Consider the following 16,323-nt stretch of genomic DNA (forward strand, 5'->3'; position numbering starts at 1 on the left):
TGTGTGTGTGTGTGTGTGTGTGTGTATATTACGGATATAGTTACGGATCGTAACTACAACAAATTTTCTGAATAATAATAATAATAATAATGGGAACAAATGAAAGCTGTGGAAAATATGACAGTAGAAACTGTAACGTAGATGGTCAGAATCAAATCTAATGTTACATTTATGTTTTGCAAAGAAATGTATATTCTAATCATAAATAAACAACTAAAAAGTTGCTTTTAATCTCATAAACAGTTTTGGCATGTGAAAATGCACTGTATTTTCCATCAGGTCGCTTACTGTAAAACAGATTTGTCCATTTCTCAGCCCAAGAACTACCGGGGTTTAAACACAACTCTGAGTATAATCCAAACCCAGTCAACAATGTGACACTCACCATATTTGATTATATCACTCCAACAACCACCTTCACCGCTGAAAACTTCAGAAAGTGTCCCAGCTGCTCTTCAGAGCTTCAGAAATGAAAACACTGATAATATTTCCGACGTGGCAGACCGACTGTGTCTCCGCTGATAAACTCTCCGGCTGGAACGACAACAAGGTTCCGCACAGTTTTGCCTTCCGCGCCGCGCAGTTCGCATCGAGTCCGGCAGATGTCGGCAGAGCGAGGTGAATTAATATCGCTCATCTCTATTTATAACTGTCCCAAAGTGTCATATGTCGCAGTCTGTCTAGTGTCCAGCCAGGCGCTATGATCTTCATCAAGCTCAACTTTCTGTATTAAGTTTTACTCCGCAAGTGCAGTGCTTTAAAAAGCCAAGATGTCGAATGTCACCTTTTACATTTCCAATCTTTTGGAAAAAATGACATCCACTGACAAAGACTTTCGGTAAGACAACTGTGTGTTGTAGACAGACGCATGACTAGTGTTTACAGAAATAGGCCAATGACAAAGCAACAGCCTGCAGTTTTTATATAAAGCTCAAATAAACGATTTATATCTGAATAATTTTCAGATTCATACTATATCTTGAAACTCTTAACTGGAATCAACATTGACTTTTGTAACTAAAAACTATAGCTGTTGTGGTCATACCGAAAACTGATTTGTTTGCATGAAATTGTAACTATTCTATATCAAACTTAAAGATGAAATAAATCAACTTCCTACAGAATTTGGTTTCTAATTTGTTGTTCTCAAACTGTTTTGCTATAAGCTTTTCAGCTAGCAAAAAAGTACTGTGGTGCCGCCTTGGTATTTATTTACCATGCACTCTAAAAAATGCTGGGTTAAATACAACCCAGTGCTGAGTAAAATAGGGACAAACCCAGCAATTGGGCTGGTTTAACCCAACCGCTGGGTCAAAACAGCCCAATTACTGGGGTTGTCCCTATTTAACCCAGCACTGGGTTGTATTTAACCCAGCATTTTTTAGAGTGTGGTAAAACCATGTGTTTTGGACATGCACATTGCTATGTGGATTGTGAAGTACATCAAAACTAATGAAGACTTTGATTTCTTTCAGGTTTATGGCGGCCAATGACCTGATGATGGAGCTCCAGAAGGACTCGATCAAACTGGACGAGGAAAGCGAGAGGAAAGTTGTGGCCATGCTACTCAAACTTCTGGAGGACAAAAATGGAGAAGTGCAGAATTTGGCTGTCAAATGGTATTGTTTTCACTCAGACTTTCTTCCAAACGTCTTCCTCTTCAGAGATACAGTGGTCATGATTATTTCTGGTTTGTGTAGCCTCGGTCCTTTGGTGGGAAAAGTGAAGGAGTGTCAGGTGGAGACGATGGTGGACACGCTCTGCTCCAACATGGTGTCCAACAAAGAGCAGCTGAGGGACATTTCCAGCATGGGCCTGAAGACCGTCATCGCCGAACTGCCACCTTCATCTACAGGTATCAAGGTGATATACGAGAAATTCCCATCTTTTCAGGATCTTGTTAGTCATAGTTGCTGTATTGCGTTTGAAGGTTTGAGCCTCACAGTCAACGTCTGTAAGAAGATCACGTCCCAGTTGATTGGAGCCATGGGAATGCAAGACGACATGTCCATTCAGCTGGAGGCTTTGGATATTCTCTCCGACATGTTGGGCAGGTTAGTTAAAACGTCTTGTACTTGCATAGAAGTGTTTATGAACATCCACCCATCCCTGATAGCACACGTACATCACGGAGACGTCTATTTGACATCTGCAAGACGTATTTTTTAGAGTGTTTGTTCATCTGCAGACGTCTATAAGACATTTCCTATCAGATGTCAAATAGATGTTTAGAAGATGTCTTTAAGATGTTTATGATTTACAATGAATGTAAAACTGACATCTTAGAGACGTCTATCAGATGTTTGTACACAGCAGATGAAGAGATCTTTAACAGACATCTTGCAGACGTGCCTGTGCTATCTGGGATCAGTCTAAAACATTATTTGACAGGTTGAGCACTGCTCTGGTGAGCTTCCATCAGTCGATTCTGACCAGCCTCCTCGCTCAGCTCACGAGTCCTCATATGGCTGTGAGGAAACGCTCTATTATCGCTCTGGGTCACCTGGTGCCCAGTTGTAGCCCCGCTCTGTTCACACAGCTCACCGAACACCTCATGGGCGAACTGTCCCGCGGACCGCCCACTGCCAGCGTCCGCACCTACATCCAGTGCCTGGCCACGGTCAGCAGACGAGGAGGACACAGGATTGGTGAGCTGATTCAATAGTTCTGCTAGAATTCTGTCCGTCGGTGTTGAGGGAATGTAGTGTCATTGTGTGACCTGCAGAGAGAGCTGAAGAGACTAGCAGAGATAAAGTCAATGTAATGTACTGTAATGAGTACTTAAATGTCTTTTGGAGATTTTGAACATTACATGTAGTATTACCAGAGGCGAACAGTAACTAAGTACATTTACTTGAGTATTGTACTTAAGTACACTTTCTGAGTATCGGTACTTTACTTGAGTATGATTTTTTCTGGGGTATTACATTACATTTTGAATATGCAAGTATAGTAATAGTGAGTCTTATGATCTGAAGGTGAACACCTGCAAAAGATTGTGCCAATGGTGGTGAAATTTTGTAACGTGGAGGATGATGAGCTACGCGAGTTCTGCTTTCAAGCTTTTGAAGCTTTTGTTAGCAGGTAAAACTATTTCTATATTATTTCTATATTAAATGGTCTAAAACTAAAAATTCTGCATGTTTGTTTTTTCCAACATGGGACAAAGCTTTTTTAATTGTTATTTATTATTTTGATTTAAATTGCATTATATTTTACAATTTCAATATTTTATTATCTTGGTTTAAATTGTCATTTTTAAAAAATATTTTAGCTTTTTTTTAAGTTATAACATGTTTTGACATTTTGTAACTTTTATTTTATTATTTATATTATATCATCGTTTTTTTTTTTTTTTTTTGATGTTGGCTTAAATTATATAAATTACATGCTAATTACATTGTTTTGTAAATTTTGTAGCATTGTATTATATTTTTCAGTATAAATTATATACTTTTTGTCATTTTTGTTTCATTTTATGTTGCCTTAAATAAATTGTTATTTTTTTATCATGTTATTTTTGTAACATCTTATTATATTATTTTGTATACATTATAAAATGTTTTATCATTTGTTTAGTTTTTTTTTTGTTGGTTTATATTATATCTTATTTTGTCATTTTTGTAACTATTTTATTTTATTATTACTATATGTGTATACTTTTATGTCAGATACTAATTCAAAAACTATTTCCTGTTGTTTTTTTTTGTGTTTTTAACAGATGTCCGAAGGAAATGTCTCCTAACATCCAAGCAATCATCAAGTTATGTTTGAAGTACATTACCTACGACCCCAATTACAACTACGATGCTGATGATGACGAGGATGACAGTATGGACATTGAGGACAGAGAGGATGATGATCAGGGTGATTTTTTGACCATTATTATGCAACTTTAAGAGGAATAATTCCATCTTTAAACATAAAACAGTATTATCTTTTTGGAAATTTTTACAAACGGTAGCTACAAATTCAAGTTTATCTATCTATAAGATGAGGCAGATGGCAGATGTAGTGCTGCCCACTCTGAGCATGTTTTTCACAGTCAGCACACTTGTAATCTATAGAGTCTGATGATGAATACAGTGACGATGATGACATGAGCTGGAAGGTGCGGCGTTCCTCTGTGAAATGTCTGGAGGCGATAATCAGCAGCCGCAGGGATCTGCTGGTGGAGCTCTATGGATCCATAGGCCCAACGTTGGTGTCCCGCTTCAAAGAGCGTGAAGAGAATGTTAAAACTGACATATTCTCAGCATTCGTGGCTTTGCTCAGACAGACTAGACATCCTCACGGTCCCACTTTGGACTCGGGGGCTAAAGAGGAGCCTGCAATTTCTCTCTTAAAAAAACAGGTACTAATGTTTGAAGGTTATCGACCCAACTTACATGTAGCATCTGGTGCATATCTCCTAAAAACAGCTCTTACCTGCTCTCACAGGTACCGACAATTGTAAAAGCTTTACACCGACAGCTAAAGGAGAAAAACATGAGATGTAGGCAAAGCTGCTTCAGTCTCCTGACAGAAATGGCCAATGTACTGCCTGGTCAACTGGGAGAACACATACCAGCCCTCATTCCAGGTCTGATTAAAAGAGATTTAGCATAAAATGCTATGCTAATACCCTGTCCACATTGTAAAAGAGCGTCCGAACGTCAAAAGCCAGTAGAACCCATCATAACCAGTGATACTGTCTAAAATGGATGCAAAGCAATGAGTTACCAATAGTAAACTGATGCCCCATTTGACTTCTGACATGAAGGACAAACTGATTTGTAAAGTTCACACAACTATAGTCACACCCATTGTAGACATGGTGTTAAGTCGCTATTCTGAATAAGAACAGCTAACATGCTTACTTCAGGTTGTCTATTGCTAATGGACACTAAGGTCTAGTCAATGATGTGCTTTTCTTGCTCTAGTTTCAACAAGTACATCAGAGTCCAAAGTTGCCTTTGGACCTCTTGCATCCAGTTGTCCCTTTTAACCAGTTTTGTGGCATATTATTTTTAGTGTATACATTAATTTCAGCTTTTATCTCTCTTTAGGTATTATTTACTCCTTGACAGACAAGTCGACCTCTTCCAATCTGAAAATTGATGCCCTTGCTTTCCTCAATGTTCTCTTGAGTAGCCACAACCCAGAGATCTTCCACCCACACATTAGCGTCATCTTACCACCGGTCATCCAATGCGTGGAAGACCCGTTTTATAAGATCACATCTGAGGCCCTCCAAGTCATCCAGCAGACTGTCAAGCTCATGCGGCCGCTGGACAAGCCTGTCTCTTTTGATGGCAAACCTTACGTTAAGATTGTGTTCGCTTGCACCTCGAAGAGGTTGAAGGCGGCTGACATAGACCAAGAAGTGAAAGAGCGGGCCATTTTCTGCATGGGCCACATTTTGAGTCATTTTGGCGACCAGCTTGGCGCTGACCTGCAGCCCACCTTGCAGATATTTCTGGAAAGGCTTAAAAATGAAATCACCAGACTTGTCGCAGTGAAGACTTTGACTCTTGTCGCTTCCTCGCCACTTAAAATCGACTTAAGACCCATTTTAACGGAGGGGATTCCAATGCTTGGATCCTTCTTGCGGAAAAACCAGCGGGCCCTTAAGTTGAACACGATAACGGCCCTGAATGTTATGGTCACAAACTACAGCGACAGCTTCAAGCCGCCTTTGATAGACTCCATACTGAGTGAGGTACCTGCTTTGATTCAGGAGAGTGATATGCATATCTCACAAGTAGCCATAACGCTGATCACCTGTATGGCCAAAGTTTGCCCTTCCTCTTTGAGCAAGATTGGGGGGACGATCTTACCTGAGGTGCTTAACTTAGTCCATTCTCCACTGCTACAAGGAGGTGCCCTTAATTCCTTACTTGAGTTCTTCCAGGTTCTTGTAGCCACGAAGGCCAACAACATGGGTTACAGTGACCTTCTGAAAGCCTTGAGGGGGCCTTTCTATGATTCGAAGTCAACTGACTCCATGTCCGTGCATAAACAGTCCTACTACTCGGTGGCCAAGTGTGTAGCAGCCTTGTCAATGGCTTGTCCCAAAGAGGCTTCTGGAGTGGTCACCAACCTTATCCAGGAGGTTAAGAACCCCAAATCTTCAGAGTCTGTGAGGATTCTCTCGTTGCTGTGCCTTGGGGAAATTGGACGTTTTATGAACTTCGAAGGGCAGAAGGAACTGAAGGGAGTCATAATGGAAGCCTTCGGTTCTCCTAATGAGGAAGTCAAGTCTGCCGCATCTTTTGCTTTGGGAAACATTTGTGTTGGAAACTTGGGGGAGTATTTGCCATTCATGCTCAACGAGATCGGAAGCCAGCCGAAAAGACAGTATCTGCTCCTGCACTCCCTCAAGGAAATGATTAGTGCTCTGTCAGCTGAAAGTCTCAAGCCTCATGTCGAGAACATCTGGGATCTGCTGTTCAAGTACTGTGAATGTGCAGAAGAGGGTACTCGCAATATTGTAGCTGAATGTTTGGGGAAACTCACATTGGTCAGTCCATCTGAACTCATACCAAGGCTAAAGAATCAACTGTCCTCGGGTAATAAGAGATTAAATGTTACCTTGAATTTACTCAGTAGATAATGGGCTAGTTTTAAACATATAGGCCCGGTTTCACAGATGGGGCTTAACTTAAGACAGGAGTTAAATTAGTTAAATTAAGATATTTAAGCAGCTTTTACAAAAAAGCCTTAGAAGAAAACGTTACAGGTGTGAATCTTGACAAAGAACAATGGCACTGACATATTTTAAGATGTGTCAAAGCAAGATATTTTCAGTTGAGACAGCTCAAACCTGCATTTTAGTCTGGAACTAGCTTAAGCCTTGTCTGTGACACCGGGGGATAATCTTAAAATGCAATTTTAAACATGTGAAGAGTTATTGTTCTTCCAGGGTCTCCTCTTTCCCGCAGTACGGTTGTAACTGCAGTGAAGTTCACTATCGTAGACCACACCATGCCCATAGACTCACTCCTCAAAGGATGCATTGGTAAATTATATATTTTTATATATATATAGGTAAATGAATGAGATAGTCGTAAACCCTTGCACTAATGGCCTAGTTTGTAATTCTGTTATTAGGTGACTTCCTGAAAACACTCCAGGACCCTGACCTCAATGTTCGGCGGGTGGCTTTAGTCATGTTCAATTCAGCCGCCCACAACAAACCCTCCCTGATCCGTGGACTTCTGACATCACTTCTCCCACATCTATACAAGGAGACCCAGATCAGAAAAGACCTTGTTCGAGAGGTACAAATTATGAATGTTAAAAACTGCCATATCAACTGCCATATAAAACAATACGTAGAATATAGGAAATACTGTTACACAAAACCTGTAAAAGAAATTCAAATGCTATGCAAAGTTTAATTCTGTGTTGTGATCTTTTCAAATTTCGGCATGTTAAATCACGTCTCAGGTTGAGATGGGCCCCTTCAAGCACACAGTAGATGATGGGTTGGACGTCCGTAAGGCGGCGTTTGAATGCATGTATACTCTGCTGGACAGCTGCATGGACTGTTTGGACATCTTTGAATTTCTGAACCATGTTGAAGAAGGCCTGAAAGATCACTATGACATTAAAGTAAGTGTATTTTCAGTCAGGTAGCGGTCGAATGCATTGCTTTATGCTTGAATGTTGTCCAATACATTACATGGGTTAGAAAAAAAGTGTATTTTCCCTTTTAAGATGCTCATGTTTCCGTTTTTCTTTTTTAGATGCTGACCTTCATTATGCTCGCCAGACTTTCTAAACTGTGTCCTGCCGCTGTGGTACAAAGACTGGATAGATTAGTGGAACCACTGAAAGCTACTTGCACTACAAAAGTAAGGTTTAACATGACAGTAGTTTGTAACAAAATACGGGATGTTGCCTATTATACTTTTCAGTAAACAATTATCATTTTTGAATACAAAGGTAAAAGCTGGTTCAGTGAAGCAGGAGTTTGAGAAACAGGAAGAGCTGAGGCGCTCTGCCATGCGCGCAGTCGCCGCCCTGCTGTCCATCAGCGAGGTGGAAAAGAGCCCTGCTATGGCAGACTTTGCAAATCAGATCAGAAGCAACGCAGAGATGGCCACCATCTTTGAGAGCCTGCAAGGAGACCACTTAACAGGGGCTGTGGAATCGATGGACACCAGTTAGGACTCTCAACTGCAGCTTACATTATAGTTTGTGCAGAGATGCCAAAAGTACACACATCCTTCACTCAAGTAGAAGTACAGATACTCATGTTTAAAAAGACTGATAAAAGTTGAAGTACTGACTACACTTTTTCACTCAAGTTAAAGTATAGAAGTATGGGCTCTGACATGTACTTAAGTAAAAAAATTGCCATTACTACTAAGTGTTAGTCACGCTGGTAACTGGAACTCTCATATTATATTAATAAAAAATAAACTACAATTCAGATTTTGTTAGCTAATGAATGTATCCAGGCTGATAAACCACCATGTAGAGCACAAGCAGATAAAAAAAACTAAGGTGACGAGAAAAAAAAAAAAAAAAAACTCACTTTGCCATCACCTAGGCCACATCCTAGATTATAGGATGAATCTGCTTTTTGTCCTTGGAAACAACTCAAAATTATGCTTTAAAAATGGCAAAATTGAGGTATATTGTAAGTTTTATTGAAATGCAAACAAATACAATTAGAGTGCAAGTATAATTTACACTTGTTTAGCCGTTAACATGCAGGGGGCCTGTAATTATAAATCATTAAAAAGATTTAAGGTTTTATTATAAAACCTTAATTTAAAAATCTGTCACAGTAATTTCTTAATTTTTGTCAGGAACTCTTATGCATCCGAAATGCATATCCAGCACAATCTAATAAAACACATTTCAAGGATAAAGGACTTTTATAAAAAATAATGTTTGCCTAATATTAAAAACTTGTAGGTCATCTTGGAATGGCTTATTGTGATAAGCGTTTCAAAACACACAGGGTGAGTTTTCATTTCAATGCATACGCATATCTGAAACAAATAAATAAACTGTACTGCTCTCTACACTGGAGAAAAACGTATGGATATGGATGTTAACTTCCAATTTCTTTTAGAGAGAAGTGTTATTTTTCCTATTTTACCTGATGAAATATCAACACAATAAACAGATTGTGTCTGCAGAGACACTTTTCAGCTTATGGATGCAGCCCTGAAAATGGCCATGAGAGACAACGGAGAATGTTGCCTCCTGGAGCAGGCCTGAAACCCCCACGTCTAGGCAATAAATAAGACAAGAGTAGTTTCACATTTTTCCCCACTTTATTGAAAATACAACAAGATAACCCGATTATTCGTTCTCCTCGCTGCGGAGTCTGGCATTGGGGTTTGTAACCTTAATGGCCAACTGAGCAGCCCTCTCTACAATGATCTTCCTGTTCTTTGATGACACATTGTGGGCGATCTCTGCACAATGGGACCTACAGAGAAAGAATAAGCTTAAGATTATCACACATTCTTCTCATTTTAAAAACCAATTAAAAAAATTAGCAAATGCAGCATTCATCATCGACACTCCAGTTTACACAAACTAGTTCTATTCAGAAGAGGAGACCCACATACAAGCGCTAGTCACTTGTTGCAGATTATCTTCCACCTGCTGGCTATGGCAAAAGCTAGAGGTGGAATGGGTATTTCCTCCGCCATGTTATTTCTCTGAATTCAACACCTGAGATGAATACAGGCAATTCAGCAGGTATGATCAGAGAGATACAGACAGTCCAAACCGCTTTAAACAAATAAAATCTACTAGTTACATATTGCTAAGACCACAAAGCACCACCACATTAAAACATTCAAAGAATAATATGCAATCTAACTTACATTAGACAAAAGTGGCAATATATAAAAACCTTACTTGTTGCTCATCATGAGGACTTCAAGTTCCTTGACATTGTGGACCAAGAACTTCCTGAATCCAGAGGGCAGCATGTGTTTGGTCTTCTTGTTACTCCCATAACCGATGTTGGGCATCAGCATCTGACCCTTGAAGCGCCTGCGCACTCTGTTGTCAATACCTCTGGGCTTCCTCCAGTTTTTCTACAGAGTGAGCGTTCATATTAGATCATGGATGTAATCACAGGCTAAAGTTCTCCATTCGAAGCGGTTGAATAGTTAACTGCTTTATCTCTTTAAATCAGGGCTGTCCAAACTCGGTCCTGGAGGGCCAGTGTCCTGCAGAGTTTAGCTCCAACTTGCCTCAACACACCTGACTGGAAGTTTCTATGCCTAGTAAGAGCTTGACTAGCTGGTTCAGGTGTGTTTGATTAGGGTTGGAGCTAAACTCTACAGGACACCGGCCCTCCAGGACCGAGTTTGGACAGCCCTGCTTTAAATGAATAAATGTGGGCAGTGTTGTTGCATTTGAAAAACATACAAAATGTTACTGCTCCAAGAAGATCGGAGAACTTGCTACAAGTGTGCTTTCTGATCTTCCGATCAATGACTTTCCATGATTTGTCCAGCAATTACGGAAAATAACTTGATAAATGCACTGCACTTCTAACGGAAAGATATTTTCTTCTTAATTATTACACATCCGAGTAAAAATGATCAAAAATGAAAATGTTTAATAGGTAAATTATTCACAAGATCTACACCATGCACTTTAAATACATACATACCAGCTTCTGAGACTACTTTCATGGCAATAAAGATAAACTGCAAGACAGCTTAACTGCTAAAAAAATTATTAACTGAATAAAAAAAAAAAAAAAAGATTCATCACAGGGTTAAACCCAGGGTTAAACCCCAATCTAATAAGACACCTTTCAAGGATAAAGGACTTATGAAAAGAATATGTTCGCCTAATAATAAAAACTTATTCCGATAACAAGTTAGGGCTGGACAATAATTCAAGATCAATATGTATCGCGATATAATTTCTCAATAACGGTGATATGATTTTTAAACATTTCCGATATTTACCAGTTTCCCATACATTGATTTATTTGTGCCGTTTGCCTTCGTTGAATAAATCATAACACGGCGCGGGGGTTTTATATGAATGTATCTCTGAAGAGAACCGACTGTCTTCAGAAAAGTTTCGATGGCATTTTCATTTGATCTGATAAAGTAGCGTTCACGAGCGGAGCTGCTTTGATTACAGCCGTTACCGGAGAAACCGCTAGTTTTATCACTCTAAAAGCGCCTCCTGCTGGCAGACAATGAGTTTTCATTTTAAATAAGCCCGGCTCCAGCAACATTTCCAGTTTTTGTTGTCGTTCAATTTTTGTTTTCTGCAGCGACTCGGAGTACTTGTCATACCCTTTTTTCTGGCTGAAGCACATTTGTTTCAATCTATAAGAATAATCAGCCTACACTACCAGTCAAAAGTTTTTGAACAGTAAGATTTTTAATGTTTTTTTTTTTTTGGGAGAATTCTCTTCTGTTCACCAAGGCTGCATTTATTTGATCCAAAGTACAGCAAAACCAGTAAAATGTTGAAATATTTGTACCATTTAAAATTGCTTTCTATTTGAATAGATTTTCAAATGTAATTTATTCCTGCGATCATACATGGCTAACTGTTCAGCATCGTTACTCCAGTCTTCAGTGTCACATGATCCTTCAGAAATCATTCTTTTTTTTTTCAGGATTCTTTGATGAATAGAAAGATCCAAAGATCAGCATTTATCTGAAATAAAAAGCTTTTGTAACATTATACACTATTCCATTCAGTATAATTGTTATTATTTTTTTAGGAAAGAAATTATAGAAATTAATACTTTTATTTAGCAAGGACGCTTAAAATTGATCAAAAGTGATGAAGGCATTTATAATGTTACACAAGATTTCTATTTCAGATAAATAGTGTTCATATCGGTATCGGAATTACATCGTATCGACCGATATTAAGAAATATATCGTGATATCAATTTTGGCCGTATCGTCCAGCCCTATAACAAGTGCATAAAAAACACACAGGGTGGGTTTTCATTTCATGCCAACACTGACTAGAAAACTCTCAACTACGTAACAACGCCGTGATTCTTATTTCGGCAACTTTTCCAAGCCTAGAAACCAGGACTTCAGCAAGGCTTCCCACCTTGATCTTGACATAGCGGTCGGACTGATGTCTGATGAACCTCTTGGTCCTTTTCTTGAGGATTTTAGGTTTGGTGAGGGGTCTGAGGAGAACCATGATGCCTACAGAGTCAACATGCAGAAATGAATGAGACACGGACTTCAAACACACAGGAATACAATACAAATATCTGCATTCAAATCATTCTAGATGAGCAATGACTAAATCAATCTACTTTGACATGTAGCATGTACTAGCTGTAAACTATTGCCTAATATCGCTTATGTCAACAAGAGCGAATAAATTACAGCATGCAATAAAACATAAGCTTGGCGCAGAAAATCTAGTTTATACACTACATGGCCACATGTAACGTTACGCACTAAACACAGCATGCTGTACCGAGCGTCTGAAACATCTCGTTATTAGGATAAAAGGCCTCTGTTGTGATGTTACAGCGAGCAGAACAGTGTGCTATATTTCGTGACTGCGGTATTTCACACGCATCAGCCCGACGGCCGCCATGTACAGACCCGGCGTGTTATTTCATATAAATATCGCTTGTTCTATCTCCAAACGAGACACAATATAAGCGCGTGTAAATACAGTGGACGCTACAGCAGCGCCGCGGACTGCGAAACGCTCATTTTAATCACAATGTAAAAGGATGAATTGAGATTTTGTTGCGCTCACCGTTCGGCCTGTCTCTACCGAAGACAGTCCTGGAGAAGAGAAGGAAGTGACGCAGCGACGCGCCGGAAATGATATCGGCCAGCGGAAGTCGCTCCTGCTCTGAAACGTGGCCGTCCACAACATGTGTTAAACTGAGTTTGTTACATCTACGTTGCGTCTTATGCACAGGCTTATAACTATTACAGCAAAAAAGTTAAATTAATTAAATGTTGCTTAAATTGTTACGTGTTAGAACCACTTATCTATAATGGATCTAATAGGTCAGTGGTTAGAACATATAAAACAACAAACCATTAGAACATGTTTTCAAGCTTTTTTATTAATTTATTTTAGATATATAGACAAATAACACTTTCTCCCCTTTTTAAATTTATTTATTTATTTTTGTTTATTTTATTCAATTTTATTTATTTTATATAATTGGTGCTTTTCATCCCTAGTTATATGTACTATATTAAGTGTTTATTTTTTAGTTTATGTATATTTATAGCAATTCCTTGGCTATATAGAGAGAGAGAGGCCATTGCTAATCCATTTTCCTGAAAATGATATAAATTTGTACAATGTGATTTCTTTAGGGAAGAAAAGCATAGATATGTATCCACCTTTTTTCCCCCCCCATAAGAGCGGGTGCGGCCGTGTCTGGCTTCCGGTCTCATCCACTTCCAGCTATTTTTATCTGCACAAAACAGCTTGTTTTGCTGCTTGATATTGCAAAGTGTTTCTTAGCATATTATTTTAAAGTATTATCTTAATTATGAACACACTGGTTTGTAGTGCAAACATGTTTTACCATTTACTGCACTTTGTTATTCTTCTTGTTCTTTCCCTACAGCAGCTAATGAACCGGAAGTCTCACACGTTCACAGAAAGCGGCTAACTTCCGCGTTGAAAAATAAGGTGGATAGGTAGATGCCTTAGCTCCAAGCGCGTAGACGCATCCGCCATCTTGCAACGGTCAACTTGAAGATGCCACAATCCTGCAGAGCCGATGGTTGTAAAAAACGCCGGGATTTAAATTCCCGAAGAAACGGCATAACCTTTCACAGGTGAGGATGCGAGAGAGGGCTGGAACCATAGATATGTAAGGATTGTGGCATCTTCGAATATTCATTGATTACTATGGTGAATGGTATCAAGTTGACCCTTCCAACGGACGGCGGAAGGCTTACGCATAGCGGCCCATAGAAACAGTCGCTAATGAGGAATCTACTTATACATATCTATGGAAAAAACACACCTAAACATCAGTGGGTTGTAAACAAATCATACAAAATTGCACAAATGAGATTGTATGAATTCATACTAATTAGCCATCAATTCGCCAAAACTCAATCGCAGTCTGCTGGTGCATAAAAAATATCCTGAGATTTGAATGCGATACGTGAAAAGGCTTTCGGAGTGTTTTCGAGCTTCTAACTGTAATGATAAATAGCATCCACACCACACACGTTATACTCGTGAAATAAAAGTAAACAAACACAAAGCGTATTACTATGGTGAATGGTATCAAGTTGACCCTTCCAACGGACGGCGGACGGCTTACGCATAGCGGCCCATAGAAACAGTCGCTAATGAGGAATCTACTTATACATATCTATGGAAAAAACACACCTAAACATCAGTGGGTTGTAAACAAATCATACAAAATTGCACAAATGAGATTGTATGAATTCATACTAATTAGCCATCAATTTGCCAAAACTCAATTGCAGTCTGCTGGTGCATAAAAAATATCCTGAGATTTGAATGCGATACGTGAAAAGGCTTTCGGAGTGTTTTCGAGCTTCTAACTGTAATGATAAATAGCATCCACACCACACACGTTATACTCGTGAAATAAAAGTAAACAAACACAAAGCGCACGTCATAATCTCATAGTAGGCTAAAAATGTTGTACATAAATTAAACAATATTATCGAGTAATAATCTTACAATTTAGAAACAGCCCAGCCTGTATGTACTGCGTGTCCACTGTGGCTCCTGATTCGGGTGTGTGACAACGATGCTCTACGTACGCATAATTACCTTGATCAAAACATGTCAAAAAGAGAATTGTCTCGGGGGGGCCCCTAGTGTTCGGGGCCCTGGGCTGCAGCCCATGTTGCACATTAGGATAACCCGGCCCTGAGCGCGTGGCACAGTTTTGTTGTCTGCCACTTTAAATGCTCAAGCTCAAGTTAAAGTCTGGTGGATTCTGATTGGCTCTTAATGTTTTTATCAACAACAAAAACATTTCAGATAGTGATTCCGACATTTTTCCTCAGTCATTATCATTATAGTTGTGATATGGACTTCACTATTCTCACATTAGAATGACTATTAAAACTGTATAGTTGTCTTTGTCATATTTATCATTATAGTTATCTAGTTATCATTAATAATGGGCCTTTACTAAGTACTGTGTCCAGTAGTCTTCATGCCAGAACTCACTATAGAACACTATATCACTATATCCAATGCATTCAACTGGACTGTCCATTTCAAGAGTTTGGACATTTCATACAAAAACTGTAATAAAAAATACTAACTATATTCATACCTGAGGTTATTAAAACTCACTAGATTAAAAATGTAATGAGGCCATGTGAGTTCTGCTGTTTGTCCATCATTGCCAGCGTTGCCAACTTAGCAATTTTGTTGCTAAATTTAGCAACTTTTCACACTAGCCTAGCAACTTTTTCTTCCAAAAACACCTAGCAACAAATGTAGCTATTTTTTTTTAATTTATTTGGCAACTTTTGATAGGTCATTTAAACGATAAAAGGCACACATTTTCCATCTAAATTACACAAGAGGAAACCAAAGTTGTCTAGTGGTACACACATCACATGAATTAAGTTAGCTGCTATTTGCAATTGTTCTATTTAATAATAATAATAATAATAATTGAATAATTGTTATTTTATGATACACCTTGTTAGTAATAGCTTGTACCTGCGACTGTTGATAAGTTAGTACACTGTAAGAAAAATATTTAGAAAAATGTAAAAGGTAATTTTCCAGGACATTATCCATTATTCGTTGTAACCATGTAACCCGAAAACACAAAATACAATGCGTAATTTAAAATGCAGGTAAACAACCTGTGAAAAATCAATACGGAAAATTTGTTCACATTAACAGTAGATTGTGCCCTATTTTTACAGACTTTCCTTAAAGTGTAGCACACTAACTACTAATACACTGCTTAAAACTATAACTTCAGAATTTGTAATTTTAACTACTAAAATTGTAGTTTAACTAGTTTACTAGCTAATTAAAAAAAACTTAAATTGTAATTGTTCAAAAATGTGTAAGTGTTCAATAATTCAATGTTGTATTTAAAAATACAGTTATATTTTAATATTATATTACCTTATATTATTTTACGAACAAATCTAAATTAGCATATATAAGATGTTTGTTTTTTTGCTGAGGCTTGATGTAGTGACACAATTTTGCGTCATAATTACACAATGATGTCATCGTGCAATGACATCACAACGTCATTTAGCAACTTTTAGCAACAAATCGACCTTCCTTCAGCAACTTCCCCTGAAAATTAGTTGGCAACGCTGATCATTGGCATTGCACAATACTAGTCACGTG

General features: G+C 38.5%; 3 protein-coding genes across 3 annotated transcripts in view; 1 reads left to right on the forward strand and 2 right to left on the reverse strand.

Annotated features, from left to right (window-relative positions):
• Positions 1–502, reverse strand: part of sec13 (SEC13 homolog, nuclear pore and COPII coat complex component) — a 10,611-nt gene extending 10,109 nt beyond the window's left edge. Inside the window, exon 1 of the mRNA XM_016241571.1 lies at positions 386–502. Within this exon, the coding sequence (XP_016097057.1) occupies positions 386–388 (3 nt within the window). The 5' untranslated portion in view covers positions 389–502. The remainder of the gene's footprint in view (positions 1–385) is intronic.
• A 116-nt stretch (positions 503–618) lies between these two features.
• Positions 619–8,993, forward strand: cand2 (cullin-associated and neddylation-dissociated 2 (putative)). Its single transcript, XM_016241570.1, has 15 exons — positions 619–838; positions 1,476–1,619; positions 1,701–1,855; positions 1,931–2,054; positions 2,392–2,648; positions 2,979–3,084; positions 3,722–3,867; positions 4,068–4,354; positions 4,441–4,582; positions 5,049–6,551; positions 6,905–7,000; positions 7,093–7,262; positions 7,432–7,596; positions 7,731–7,838; positions 7,930–8,993. The coding sequence occupies exons 1-15, from the start codon at positions 771–773 to the stop codon at positions 8,152–8,154; spliced, it is 3,696 nt and encodes a 1,231-aa protein (XP_016097056.1). The 5' UTR covers positions 619–770; the 3' UTR covers positions 8,155–8,993.
• A 260-nt stretch (positions 8,994–9,253) lies between these two features.
• Positions 9,254–12,828, reverse strand: rpl32 (ribosomal protein L32). The gene is made up of 4 exons (XM_016241572.1): positions 12,733–12,828; positions 12,061–12,161; positions 9,871–10,052; positions 9,254–9,433 (listed from the first exon to the last, which is right to left on the reverse strand). The coding sequence occupies exons 2-4, from the start codon at positions 12,154–12,156 to the stop codon at positions 9,304–9,306; spliced, it is 408 nt and encodes a 135-aa protein (XP_016097058.1). The 5' UTR covers positions 12,157–12,161; positions 12,733–12,828; the 3' UTR covers positions 9,254–9,303.
• Positions 12,829–16,323: the final 3,495 nt, after the last annotated feature.

This window comes from Sinocyclocheilus grahami, unplaced genomic scaffold, assembly GCF_001515645.1.
Source record: "Sinocyclocheilus grahami isolate Dianchi unplaced genomic scaffold, SAMN03320097.WGS_v1.1 scaffold626.1, whole genome shotgun sequence".
NCBI classification, from domain to species: Eukaryota; Metazoa; Chordata; class Actinopteri; order Cypriniformes; family Cyprinidae; genus Sinocyclocheilus; species Sinocyclocheilus grahami.